This window comes from Rhea americana, unplaced genomic scaffold (genome assembly GCF_003343005.1).
Source record: "Rhea americana isolate MKP2758 unplaced genomic scaffold, rheAme1 scaffold_142, whole genome shotgun sequence".
NCBI lineage: Eukaryota > Metazoa > Chordata > Aves > Rheiformes > Rheidae > Rhea > Rhea americana.
This window is the reverse complement of record NW_028185506.1, coordinates 2,338,679-2,352,382: the sequence shown is the minus strand read 5'-3', so window position 1 is coordinate 2,352,382 and position 13,704 is coordinate 2,338,679. Positions and strand designations below refer to the sequence as shown.

At 43.8% G+C, this 13,704-nt stretch overlaps 1 protein-coding gene across 2 annotated transcripts; it reads left to right on the top strand.

The window, feature by feature from the left end:
* The first annotated feature begins 7,504 nt into the window (after positions 1 to 7,504).
* M6PR (mannose-6-phosphate receptor, cation dependent) lies at positions 7,505 to 13,430 on the top strand. 2 transcript variants are annotated; one of them, XM_085298890.1, is made up of 7 exons: positions 7,505 to 7,547; positions 9,336 to 9,509; positions 9,695 to 9,867; positions 9,956 to 10,065; positions 10,251 to 10,381; positions 10,914 to 11,040; positions 11,653 to 13,430. In XM_085298890.1, the coding sequence occupies exons 2-7, from the start codon at positions 9,337 to 9,339 to the stop codon at positions 11,773 to 11,775; spliced, it is 837 nt and encodes a 278-aa protein (XP_085155016.1). In that variant the 5' UTR covers positions 7,505 to 7,547; position 9,336; the 3' UTR covers positions 11,776 to 13,430. The 2 variants fall into 2 exon arrangements, with proteins under 2 accessions (XP_085155016.1, XP_085155015.1); XM_085298889.1 differs by lacking the exon at positions 7,505 to 7,547 and adding an exon at positions 7,593 to 7,821.
* Positions 13,431 to 13,704: the final 274 nt, after the last annotated feature.

Sequence of the window (13,704 nt, the reverse complement as noted above, 5' to 3'; positions counted from 1 at the left end):
TATCAGTCAATTGCAGGGAAATGTTACCAACCACGATGGACGTTGATTAGACTGGAAAAGGCCATTCTTATGCTCTGTTCCTTGACTCTGTTTGGGAGACAGTGCTTTGTTTCCTACTTGTATTAATTTATTCTGATTTTTAGAGAGGTTTTTAGACTTAGGGGTTTTAATAGCTTTTCCTGTTTTACATCAACATATTTTACATTTGTAGTTTTGGCTAAAAGGAGTTCCCAGCGTAACCAAGGAAACAATGTGAGAGAGTTTTGTCGTAAGTACCATTCTTCTGGTAGAAAGACGTTTCCCAAGACAAAGGTTTTGCAGTGTTTCTTGAAGCCAGTCAGTCTGAGCTTGCAGAATCTTCTAGCTACCCCACTTCTCATTAAAAAAACCCAACATTTATTTATTTTTAAAACATTAAAGAATAAAAAAAAAGAAAAAACCCTTTTCAGTTACAAAAACAGAAAGGATCCTTGACTTCGCACATAGAAGGACAATGGGAGAACTGAAGACCTTGAACCCAGTAGCTGTTCTCTCTGCCTGTACCCTATTCCTCTTGTAAGAGACCTTTGTACCTCAGTTTTTGCCATCAAATTAATCCTCAAGTGAATGGAGTCAGCCTGTGGTTGGAGTCTGTCTGTGGTTAAGTGGTAGGCTGGAACTGCTTTTCTACAAATTACAAACTGAAAACTGAGCAAAGAGGGATAAATATCTGTTGAAACATAATTCTTTCTTCTGAGACCACATTTCAGAGAACTGATCATTTGCACTTCCGTTTTCCTTCTTCTCTTGCATCGCAAAGAAGGTCTTTCCTGCATCCTCCAGATCACTATTCCTAATTTTAGGGACACCTACTTCCAGGACAAGATTACTGGAACAACAGTCAGTGAAACAGTTAATTCTTAAATGTCAGCACTTGAGTATCTGAGCTGGCACCTACTAGCAATAATAGAACAGTTCATCCTGTACTGTTTCAAACCAGTTGCAGCAAAAAATGAACTAACTTGAATCAGTGAATAGGCATCAAAATCCCAGTGCATCTCCACAACCAGAACAGCAGAAGAGTTTGCTTTTTTTAATGAAAAAATATACATTTAGATAATTTATGAGAGAAAAAAACAGTATGAAGGGAGCGAGACATATTGAAGCTTTTAAGATAAGTTTGAGCCTCACTTGAATGGCAATGCTCAACCCAGGGAAGTGAAATAAAAATTGATAAATTAACATTTTTCTCTTAAAGGAAGTCCATGCAGTTCCCCTTTTAAAAATAGACTCAAGAGTTTTGTGCTTGAACTTCAGCCACTGGCATATTATGTGAAGCTCCTTCAGGGAGAGGGAAGGAGAAGTAGCCAAGATGATTGAAATAGAGGGGGAAAGTCTGAGTGGTGCATCTAAAAATATTCTCATGTAGTTGTCTGGGATACTGTGGAAGAATCTCCCCAAGGGAAGAGAAAGGTGGTCTAATTTAATGTTTAGTGTAAAAATCAAATTTTCCCGTATAAAAAATAGAAAGTTAGGTCTGTTAGAGCTCTGGAGAGTTAACTGTGACAAACTGTGTTATCCACAACATGACCAAGTATTTTTAGGTTTGGGAGTCCAGATTCAGTTCAGAAAYTGAAAATTGTTGTCATTTAATAATTCAAGTCTTCAAGGACAATAAAAAGAATATCATTGTACTGTCCCAGAAAGATCCCCTCAGCTCTTCTCTACATCCCTATGGGAGCAGCATTACTGCATAGGGCAGAGGAAGAGGATTTGAGGGATGAGGATACTGTCCCTAGCTAGGGCACTGACCTGGTTCCTTGCTATTACGGCAAGCATGCTGCACTGGTTAACACACTGTCTCAAGTGACTACTGAATGGTTACGTTGGTAGTGTGGAATATTTCAGCCTCTAGCAGCCAGAGAGAACACAGCTGGTGAAATTATTCACGTTAGTGGAGTCCATGTGAGCCAGAACCAGTTGTTTTGACCCTGTTATACTGTGTCACAGGTGGGATTCAGTATTAAAGGGTGTGCATTTGAAAGCAGAGATGATATATGTGAAAGCTCATCTCTCAAGAGAGGCTGGGGGKGTGTGTGTGTGCAGAGAGAGATGAAAGTCAAATTCTTGCTCAAGAAAGGTACTTAAGCTGAGCTCAGAGCAGTAGTTCTTTGCAGGCAGAAGGGAGCTGGAAAGTAATTAAATGATATACACAGAAATCTGTGTTCAAAGACTAGCTTCCTCTTTTCAGCCCTCTGGTTTTATCTCAAAAGAATTTGCATATGGAAATTTGGAGAAGAGGAACATTAAAAAGAAAAATGTAAATATCTCAACAGGGGATCCTGGGATACCTACCTCTCATAGGACTGGATGAGCACAACCAGTGAGGAACGAAGGGATGCTTCTGCATTTTCTGATGCATCTGAAAACACGTCTAAAAGCAAGATTACCTTCCAAGTAGGTTCGATATGGCTAGCAGATAAGAACTTTGGGAGTTCTATGCCAGCACTGGTTTTATAGCTCAGCAAACAATATTTGGCAGTACTAACAATGGCAGCTTCACAGGGCAGAGAAATCTCCTGTTTCAGAGTGAGAGCCCTGGTTGCTCTAATAGCTCTGAAAAAAAGTTATGGACAGCCAGTAGTGTTGCAGCCAACACAAAGCAGTTCACCTAAAACCTATGGGCATTTAAACATTTAGACATAGAGACATTTATAAAGAAAGGTCACCAGTGCAAAATCTCATTATTCAAAGCACAAATAAGTGGCCAGAGAAATTGTTCAGTATGACACTTGCAGTATTTAAAAGGGGAGAATAAAATGGAAACTAGGAAAGAGAAAATTTAAGGCAAGAACTAAAAAGATCTTCTGGATAGTAAGGTGGCCCATAGAACTACCTCAGAGGACAGGCTGAAATTTTGCTCATCAGGTAGTATAAAAAACTGAGTAAAAAAGCACAGAAAAAAATGTGTCACAGAACTATTCCCATGGGAGAGAGAATGGATGATCTGATATGTCTCTTCTGTCTCTGATCTTTCACCAGCACATGCCTTTAATTTATCTGTAGCCACACCTCACCTGCCCTTCAAAGAACTATTGCTGACAAGCAGACAGTTTTAAAAAGTGCAAACCTCTTTTGGTAAAAGGAATGCCTGAAATGAGTGCCCAGCAGGAGACGCTAAAAGGAGTCTAATGGACAGAGGGAAGGGAACAGTGCTGGATCTCTGGCCCATTGGCTTTTGTCACAGGAGAATTCTCAGATAATTTTAAAATCAAAGCTACAGCATGTTGAGCTGGTTACTCAAAATCTGTGGACAGTTCAGAGTGTGCTTGCTAGATCTTGTGGAAATACTATCAAATAAAATTCTTTGTTCCTACTTCATCTAGCTTTCTTCCTGTCCTTTCCCATCTAGCTTTGGCCTGCAGTGGAGGAGTCTGAGAGAACTTGAGACGTATAGATTTTTTCTCACTTGTTCCTGCTGTAGAAGTTTCTGATCTGCTTCCATCCATGGCAAAGCAAAGACTGCATATTACAAGATTGTTTGATCATCCTGTTGAATGACAGGATTCAATGTCTGTGAAACAGGAAACCTGAGGCTGCATTCAGAAGACAAGAAATGTGAAGTTGCAACCTGTATCTCCAGCTGTGCAAAATAAGCAAGCTCACACCAGAATAGAGAGCACTGGAGGTGTAACAACTTTCATTCCATAATCTGCGGAGGGGTGATGAAATATAAAGCTGCAGTCAGGGRAAGAGGTGATTATTCATAATGTTCACTGGTTTTCTAAATGTTGTCAATTCAAGAGGCTTTCATTACCTTGTGGTAGCTACTGTGTAAATGTACGCAGCTCTGAAGATTTCCCTCTCAGGATAAAGCATGAAGCATGTGGACAGAGATAGTATAAGGTAAAAAGGGCCAGTAGCATAAGCAAYGGTTACAGCAAACTGGCAGTCCTATTGCTATCAAAAGCTTTAGGGTGAAGTAGGGGTGCACATCATGGTTTTGAGAAGGAAACTGTGAGTTTTGGACACTTTTACTGGGAACTCTTTCTATACCCAGCACCAAGTGTGAAGGTGCTTGAGACACAGGTAGGCGCTAAGAGTTAGCATCCCTCAAAACCCTCTGAGTCTCAGCAGCGCCAGAGATAAGAGGACAGGGTAGTTTTCTTCTGAAGTAACAAAGACTGATCATTGGTAGGAATGGTGGGGAGCACTGATGTTTCTAGCATGCTGAGAAACCCCCTTGCTGCATGGTTGCCTGATTCTCCTTTTGGGTCTGCAGTCTGATCCCCCCAGTTCCTGCTCAATTTGAGGTTTTTTGCTAGGTTTGAGGATACACCTTTCTTGCTGGTACAGTTCACTTAYGTTAATTGCCTAGGCATTTTCACTAAAGGACTTTGCCATGTTATTCACTTCTAGGACAGTGATATTTTCTCTCTGTCCTTGTGGCACACTGTAAATTTGAAGAGTGGTTGTGGGGGAGAATATTTCACTCAACACAGAGTGCTACGGAAAATCTGCAACATGTGCATGTCCAGGAGGATAAGAGTGGCTATTCCTGCAAATTCTTCCATCACACACTTGGCTCTAAGAGAGCATTTCATCTGTGCAAATCCTTCCAATCCTGTGTTTCTATGTAGGGCCTTTAGAWGGGAAAACAGGAAGTCTGCACTTGAGGGGAAAGGGAAGTTAGAAGACAGCAAAGAAACACAAGACAAGGAAAGCCTCCTTTGAGTGTTTTGAATGGATATTAGGGGAGTCTAAAGAGAGTTGTCAAGCGCACACAGGGAGAACCTGCCATAGTCATGATGAGAGCTTAGCTGGGAATGTAATCTGTGTGGCTAGAAAAAAGCTGACAAGAATTAGAAGCTGCTTAAATGCATAGACCAAGGGGAAAGGGCTGTGATCAAAGATGGACCACTGGCTGGCTGCAGGGCTTGCATGTTAAGGAAGGAGTATGGCACTGCTATTTGTGAACAAGCGGAGAAGTGAATGCTGGTGTAGAAGAATTAAGAGCTCTGGTTTGATGGAGTTTACCTTATTCTTTCAAATATCAGTGATAAGTTGAGTTTTTGTTTGAACAGGAAATAGTGAAGTGATCACACCATAGGAGGTTACACAGGCAACACAAAGTTAATATCTAATTGTGAATATAAATACATCTGACTTCTGCTACTGAGATGTCTGTGCCATACTCCCAATGGAATCAATAGGAAGCAAATCAAAGCAGGATTAAAATGATCAATTTGCGAGGAGCCAAAATGTTCTTTCCTACCATTATCAAGACRCATAGCTTAGGGAGGTCTCCTAAACCCCTCACAAACAAGTGGCCTATCTAGTATGCCTACAGATTCACCAAATCAAATATTATTTTCCTACTAAAAGGTGAAACAAGCATCAGAGTCTCAAAGAGAACTTCTRTGATTTGTCCCCATCCCTTCTAATAACACTGCCCTGGAAATTGGACTCAAAATTTTATCTCAGCAGTGAGAATATGATATAAGAAGAGAGTTGTCTTTTAGATGAGTCAATCTCAGATCATTTATAGCCTTATAAATTACACTCTTGATATTCAAGTTCACCAAGTCTGTGCATGATCAGCAGGGACCTGGGACTCATCTGCAATAGAAAAATTTGCAACAGTTGTGGGAGACACCTTTAATCCAAAATACAACAAAATACCATGCCAGGCAGAAACAAAATCRAAGGATCAAGGGCACAAAATAATCCTATGAATAACGGTATCCCTTGCCACTTAAACAAGAAATCATTCTGGAAGTACATAAGTGGGACGGCAAAATACAAGGAAAGTGATGGTCTATTACCACCAGTAGAAGGGATGGGGTGGGGGGAAGGCAAGCTATGGCTAGATGATACTGAGAAATGCTTTTTTCTTTATTAGTATATTTACTTGCTTATAGCTGATCTGAACCTGTACTGAGGACAGAAGTGAGATTTCAGCTTCAAAGAGGAAAAGTTAGAAAATATTAAATGAGATGTTTTAATCTTGATACCTGGCGTTCTTCAGCCTACAGGACTGGCTCTGACTCTGAGCTCTACAGTGACTCTTAGAATATCTGTGGAGCAGAAGGAAAGAATACTAAAGGCAATTTAGTACTTGCATTTAAAAAGACACAAGAAAAAAGACGAATCTCAGAAAAATACTAGAGCAAGCAGGTGTTTGTAAACATCTGGAAGAAAAAAGGTAACAACTGAGATCAACTTGTCAGTAATGAGTTAAGCCAATCTAATTCTTTACAGTAACTAACTAATCCTGTAAGCAGCGAAGGAACAGAAAATCTTAGGGATTTTGACTTTACCAAGGTTTCTAATGCTCGCTCGCATCCTATTCTCATTAATAGTTCTAGAATAAACTACARTCATACCTCAGAGATTAGCTGTCACAGAATCACAGAATAATTGAAGTTGGAAGGGACCTCTGGAGATCATCAGTCCAACCTCCCTGCTCAACTAGGGTCACCTAGAACACATTGCACAGGATCACGTCCAGGCAGGTTTTGAATATCTCTGGAGAAGGAGACTCCACAACCTCTCTGGGCAACCTCTTCCAGGGCTCCATCACTCTCACAATAAAGTTCTTCACATTCAGGTGGMATTTCCTGTGTTTCAGTTTGCGCCCCTTGTCCTGTCGCATGATACTACTGAAAAGAGTTTGTCCCCRTCCCTTGACACCCTCCCTTCAGATACTTATACACATTGATAAGATCCCCCCTCAGTCTTCTCTTCTCTAGGCTAAACAGGCCCAGCTCTTGCAGCCATTCCTCGCAAGGGAAATACTGCAGTCCTCCTGGCAACAGTTCACTATCAACAGTGGATRGAAAGCGGGATGTGACCAATACTAGTTAATATCTCTGTTAAAGGATGTGAATGATGAGGGGGAAAAGTACGATTATTAAACTGATGACAAATGAGCAACTTGGGAGAGCTGCAAGCTTGCAGGAGTGCATGTGTTGACCAGAGAAGCCGATGGGTAAAGTAAAAGGGACACCATTCACAGCAGAATTGCAGGCACAGACCCGCACACGGCTGCAAGCGCGTAACACACCGCTGAGGCAGGGGTGCCGCAACCCAACAGCCGCCTGGCGCACCAACGGCCGCCCCACGCCCTGCGCAGCCGCACTACAGCCCCCAGCAGGCAGCGCGGGCCACCTGAGCCGACAGCAGAGATAATGCTCACACGGCGGGGCGTCGCGCAGTACGGTATCATGAAGGCGCCACGAGGAGGGGCGGCAGCGGGGGCCTCTCTGCCATTGGGCGAGCGGCTCCCGCCACTAGCCGCGTTTCTCAGTGGCTATTGGGTGAGAGGGGTTAGTGGGCGGGCACTGTGTGTTCCTTTCGCAGACCCTCATCGCTCATTGGAAAAGATTAAATTGCAAGTGGGGGAGGTCTGCACGCCTCTTTCACTGGCCGTTGGACAGGGACGAAGGCGGGCTTCAGCGGGGCCGCTTTATTGGCTGGGGAGAGCTTTAGAACCCGCGTCTTTCTATCCCCAGTCCTCATTCGGTGAAGACTCATAAGTAGGCGCGGAAACCCCCGGCGGCTCCCAGGTTCTTATTGGGAGAAAGCGGTGGCACCGTCATTTCCTTCCTGCTTCCGGTCTGGGGGGTGGGCGAAAGGAGCCGGCTGGGAAAGCGAGAGGCAGCGGAAGTTGGTCCCCGTCCCACACTAGCGATCCTCTGGGAGGCTCCGCTGCGGGGCTCGCTCGCAGCATGGGCTGCTCATGAGCTCTGACTGACCGCTCTGAGCGGGGCCGCGTTTGCCTGCTGGGCGGGCGGGCGAGCGAGGCGAGGCCACGCGTGAGGGGGGCTGCCGCGGCACCAGGTGGGGCGCGCCGCGCGTGGGGTGGGCACTCCTGAGCCCTGGTCGCGGCCTGCGGTTGTTGGTGGGACGATTGGCACCGGCTGCGACCAGCGAGGACGGTGCTCCGGGCCGCGCATTCTCTCCTCTTCCCGCCTTCCCTCCCCCCGCCCACAAGCCTCGGCGGCCGCAGGGGAATAAAAGGCAGGGGGCAGGGGGAGTTGCGTCCGGCTCTTGGGGCTGCCGCGGGGTGAGGCCACTCCGTGCCTCGAGTCCCTCGCCATGGTGCTGGGCTGCAAGCAGGCCGCTCTGTTTCAGCGACAGGCCATGGCCTGTGTAGAGGCACTGTGCACTGAAGTCTGCCTGAAGGATCCGAGGCAATGGACAAACAATAGTGTTACGGTATTGCTGTATACCGTAGCAAGTACATGAATTTAAATGTTTGCAGGCAGGTTGCCCAGAGAATTCTTCTGTAGTACTAAGAGAAGACTTCTCCTTGCTGTCTTGCAAGAGGCAAATCATGAGTTCTTGAGTCAGAAGCTTCCCAAATAAGAATATCAAACTTCTTTGTATTTGCGGTCATGGTGATTAAAATGTTGGTTTAACAGTTGTAACTTCTCATGATGGACCTTGTGGCAGTGAGAGGTAATAGTTTTGTTCAGCAGAACAGGCTGTCCACCTAACAGGCTGTCTGCTCACAGCTAGGTGCTTACTAAACTGTTGGTCTATTAGTTAACTCCCACCAGCATCTGCAACTCTGCTGAAGTCTGTGATGGCAGAAGCAGAGGGCAGTCAGTCGTGTAACTGCATCTGAGGAAGAGGGGCTGTGATTACTGAACGGTTTGTGTATTATTATAGCAAAAGTCTGAAAACTTCCGGATTCATTCTCATCCTTGCCACTATCTCTTCTGTTTGTCTTGCATAGGCTATTTCATTTTCTTTCTTCCCCTGTGTAAATGGAAGAAAACTATGCTGCAAAGTTGCAGCTTTGTATCACAAAAGGCTTTCAGATTTTTCAACTAAAGAGGGATAACRTAATAATCATTCAATTATTAGAATTAAGGAGCTTGAACAGACAGAGCCTGACTGACTAGTCATAGTTGCTCTGCCTTGCAAAGTCTTTACACAAGAACTGCTAAGGCAATTGATTAGAGGGCTGGTAAATCATTTTCTGCTGACTGGCTTCTCAGTGGGATGTAATAAACAACGGCTTCTGTCTCAAATGTATTCTGGTGTTTAGAGCTTATTGGACTCTGCTTTGGCTGAATCAATGCTAATTAATGAGCTCAGTGGCAAAACTGTGGTCCCAAAGCAGAACTTAGAAAAGAGACTCCCTGTATCAGTGAGTTGTCTTTGACCATGCGAAATTCAGAGGTTTTGTCTCCTGAGAACTTTAAGACATTTCTAGGTTTTGACTTCTCCTTTTTGCAGTCCAGAATGAGTAAGTGGCCAATTGCTGCCTTTCTGACTTTTGTCACCTAGCAAGCTAACATGAAATGATTAATCTCTTGTGTTCTGTGTGGTTGGTATGTATCCAGGATGTCATCAGCTTGGCATACTTCTGGTCTGTTGGTRGTCCTTATGGCCCTTGCTATCAGAGTGTGGGCTGAAGAGGTGAAAGAGAAGAAATGTGATGTGATTGGTGATGAGACCAGCGAGTCACAAATGGAAAAAGCCCTGCTGAAGAAACTGGAACCTCTGAGCCAAATGAGGTACAATGCAAGCACAAGTCTCTGCAGGTCTTAATTCAGAGAGATTGAAAATTTTAAGGCCAGRCTATAGAATGGGCTCACCATGGTATGGGCTGTGGCTGGCTCCCAGGGTCTTGAATGACTGCTTTCAGCCTATTCTTTCTAATTCAATAGGCTGTCTGTTCTCTGCCCTCTCTTTGCTGCAGGTTTAACACAACTGTGGAGCTAGGCACAACAGAAAATTACACCTACCACTTCAGGGTGTGCAGGGAGGTCGACAGCTCCTTGCATGATTTTGCTGGCCTAGTACAAATTGATAGAAAGACTGGAAAGACTACAGTGGTAGGAAGAATCAATGAAACCCAGGTCTTCAATGGAAGTAAGATTCCACTTGATAACTTGCTTACCCAAGGTCTGCCTTGTGCCTTCTGGTCTGGATCTATAGCCCTTGTTCTTTTTCTTTGCAGGTGACTGGATCATGCTAATTTATAAAGGGGGTGACTCATACGGTAGACACTGCAGTAATGAGAAGAGAAGAGCTGTGATAATGATTTCTTGCAAGCGGGGGGTTACAGCGGTGAGTGACACATGAAGTGGGAGAGRTTATCAAATGGTTGGTTATCATCAGAAGGCTTTGAGGAGACAGTGGTTTTCTTCTGCCCTCCAGTATCCATTGCACAGCTGCACCAACAATGGTAGAACTGCTTTCTTGTAAAGTTCAGCATGCCAAGGCATATTTTCACATGACTTTTCTCAAAACAGAGTTCATTCAACATTATTTCAGAAGAACGAGAAAAGGAGCAGGAGTGTTTCTACCTCTTTGAGATGGACAGCAGTGTGGCCTGCCCAGCTGAGGATTCCCACCTGAGCATTGGCTCAATTCTGCTAATCATGTGAGTTATTGGAAGGGCTGTTCATTCCTAGTCCATAATCTCCAGAGCCATTTAGAAACAGCAAATGATGTACTATATGAGATAATTGTAGTACAGCTGTCTGCAGCCACTGTTAAATGCTACTGTATCTCTGAGCCTTTGGACAGAATTTGTTGCTTAAAGCATGATGGTGTAGAGCTGCCCTGCTCCCTATGGACATACTCCTTCCTAGTTTACACACACCTTCYTAGTTTACACAAGCATACTGAAACATGGAAGGTATGACCTCCTAAAATTGTACCATAGCTCTTTGCCAGAGCTGAGAATTCAGGCTAGGAGTCTTGACTCTCTGTTGTTTGTGTTTAGAGGCACTACTTTGTGATGCTRCTGAAAGATTTATACCTGCAGATCAGTATTCTTGGGTACCTGTTCTGGCTTGGACTCTGTTTATTTCTCAATTATTTACTCTAGTACCAATTTAAGGCAGGTAACTGGCTATAAAGAGCTTGCCTGTAGAATTTTCTCAACTCTAGCTTTTGATTCTGTCTTCCAGATTTGCCTCACTGATTGCAGTCTATATCATTGGTGGATTCCTCTACCAGCGCCTAGTGGTAGGAGCTAAGGGCATGGAGCAGTTTCCTCACTTTGCCTTCTGGCAGGATCTGGGAAATTTGGTGGCGGTGAGTGAAAAAAAATCTTTGTCTATTTCCAGTCTCACCCATGTGTTAGTGTATGAGGAAAATGGCAGTTGGGACTTGCCTTTTCTTCATGGGTTGTCTGGGTAGACCAACCACAGAGTAACCTGAGGCAGAAGAGGTCGTATATCTTATTCTGTAGAATGCTTGCTTGTTAAATGTTAGTCTGGTTCCCCCTGTTGTACTGATATCCTATGATTGCCACGTAACTAYAGCACGTGCTCATTGGTGGCCAACACTTCTCAGGTAGGAATGGTAAGCTGGGGACTGAAGTGTTCACATCTGGTTCCCCCAAACCCTTGCTTGGTCACCTTGGGCTGTGTTGTTCATCCTTCATTCGTGTTTTGGTGTGATGTTGCTGCATACTAGCATCATGGTACCACAACTGTACCCCAGAGTTGACCAGCCTTCAAGACTGAGTAGTATCTCTGTACACATGTTCCTGTTACCAGGACAAGTTTTGGAAATCTGTCCCAGATAGCTTGAGGATCAGCATAATCTTTTAACAAAAGAGAAGTTGTAGAAGCTGCTTTGCTTTTAGTGTTAAGTTAAATGCATATAGTCTGATTCCAGTGCTGTAATAAACTGTATTTATAGGATGGCTGTGACTTTGTCTGCCGATCTAAGCCTCGAAATGCACCAGCTGCATACCGTGGTGTGGGTGATGACCAGCTGGGTGAGGAGTCAGAAGAACGGGATGACCACTTGCTGCCAATGTGATAGGCTTTCAACACTTTTTTTTTCCCTTCCCCCCATCTCCCTGGTGCTTGTTTAGCCAGGTGCCTCCCAGACAGTTTTCATCTCACTTCTGATTTTCTTCAAACTATTTGCTTTTGCAGTTTCTGGTGTGCCACATTCCTAGCATAATGAAAGCCTCTGGGTATGAGCACCACCAGTACCTGGGGGCATGTGTTATGAATATAATGCTGTTTTAGGCTTTCAAGGAATGCAGCAGAGCTTGGGGTGGGGGGGAAATGTGAGTTGAGAGTGGAATAGGAGGCAGCAAAAAATGAATATTCAGCATTCAGTATTGAGCAGGGCTGGGAGATGAATTATCTGGAAGGGCACAGATGGGTGCAAAGAGAGTGTGGAAAAGGAGACAGTGAGTTCAGCTGAGATCCTAGGAAGAGCATTTTGCGTCTCCTCTAAAGTTTATTAGAACTGTAAGACACTGGCCTTATTCTTCAAATGCATTTTTTCAGCTTTTCTAGCTTCTGCACTGTTACGCAAGCCAGTTTCTGCCAGCATAACCTGCACAGGGTGCTCTATGCCAAACTCCCTGGGGATGGAAGAGGCATTAGCACTTCTGCAGTTTTTCCTAATGGTAATGAGTTGAAAAGTACACATCAGTTTTCTTGAAGAGATGGAGAGAGATGTAGGCTATCAACATGTATTGTTTCAGACCAGAAAACTTAAACTAAGAGAGTTAGAATACTGTTTCATGACTTTATCCTTCTGTCCAAATGACATCTTTGTGTCTTCTCAAATCACTGGGAAGCCAAAGGAAATAATGTGCTGCTAAGTAAAGAGGACACATGCTGAAGATGAGACTGAAATCAAGAAAAATGAGAAAGTTGCATGTAGCTGTAATTTGGGTTGTTAAATGCCTTCTTGAAGTTAACTGCTCATACAGCTCAGTCACTATCAAAATTCTGATTATATGCTTTCTGAAGTTTCATCCTCTGGTAGAGGATTTTTCTGTGAAGCTACTAGATCCTTTTCTCCTTATGAAAAGGAAACACAGAAGCTAAGGGTAAGAATGCTAGCACATTCAATACTGCTTAAAGGATTCCTGAGCTTAGAGAGTCAGCTTGGATAAAACATTCTCCCTAAGCATGATTCAGGTCAGTCTTATAACACTTGCCCAGTGCAGGTGGATGCTGGTACTAGATGGGAGAACTTTCCCCTGGGACTAAGGCAGCTTCAGCTGAGTTGTAAGACTTAATTGGAGCCTTCAGGTACTTGGCACCTTGCTTTCCAATTGCTTTCTATGTGAGGTGGTTAGACTCTAGCAATTGCATTCTGTCATACTGTAAACTTGTGGAGACCTGTGTTCGGTCCTGAGGATAGAGACTGTGAATAAGCCATTGCTGCTAACAACAGGGAACAGAAAAGACTTAATGCATTCTCATACTGCAGATGCAATCTGAACAGTGAAACTGAGAAGTGAGTGGCCCTACCTTCTTGCTAGATTGAGAGGGCAAACAATTCCTGCTTTCTTTGACTTCTAGAGTCTCAATCTTCCTCATAACATGAAAAAATAGGAAGTCACCAAGTCTGCTGTTACTGTTTTTCATGGTGGTGTTTAAGATAATTTGGGTTTTTTTAATGTACAAAACACAACTTTCAAAAATAAAATAAACCTGAACAACTGTTGTGTTGGTGTGACAGCAGCTTTCTTTGTGAGGACAACTTTGTTGTCACAGGTGGAAGATCTTTACCATGTACTGTCTTGTGCCTGAATTACTCTTGGCAGGAACTAATAGGYTCTTGTTAGTACATGGCTTCTACATTGTATCAAGCCAGTTCCCTCAGGGCTTGTCAAGAAGCATATCTTTCTGGACTGAAAAGTTCTGGCAGTTATGGATCAGAAGAACCTCTGATGCTGCATATTTTTGTGCAGCAATAAAGTAACATCTCGGTGAAAGT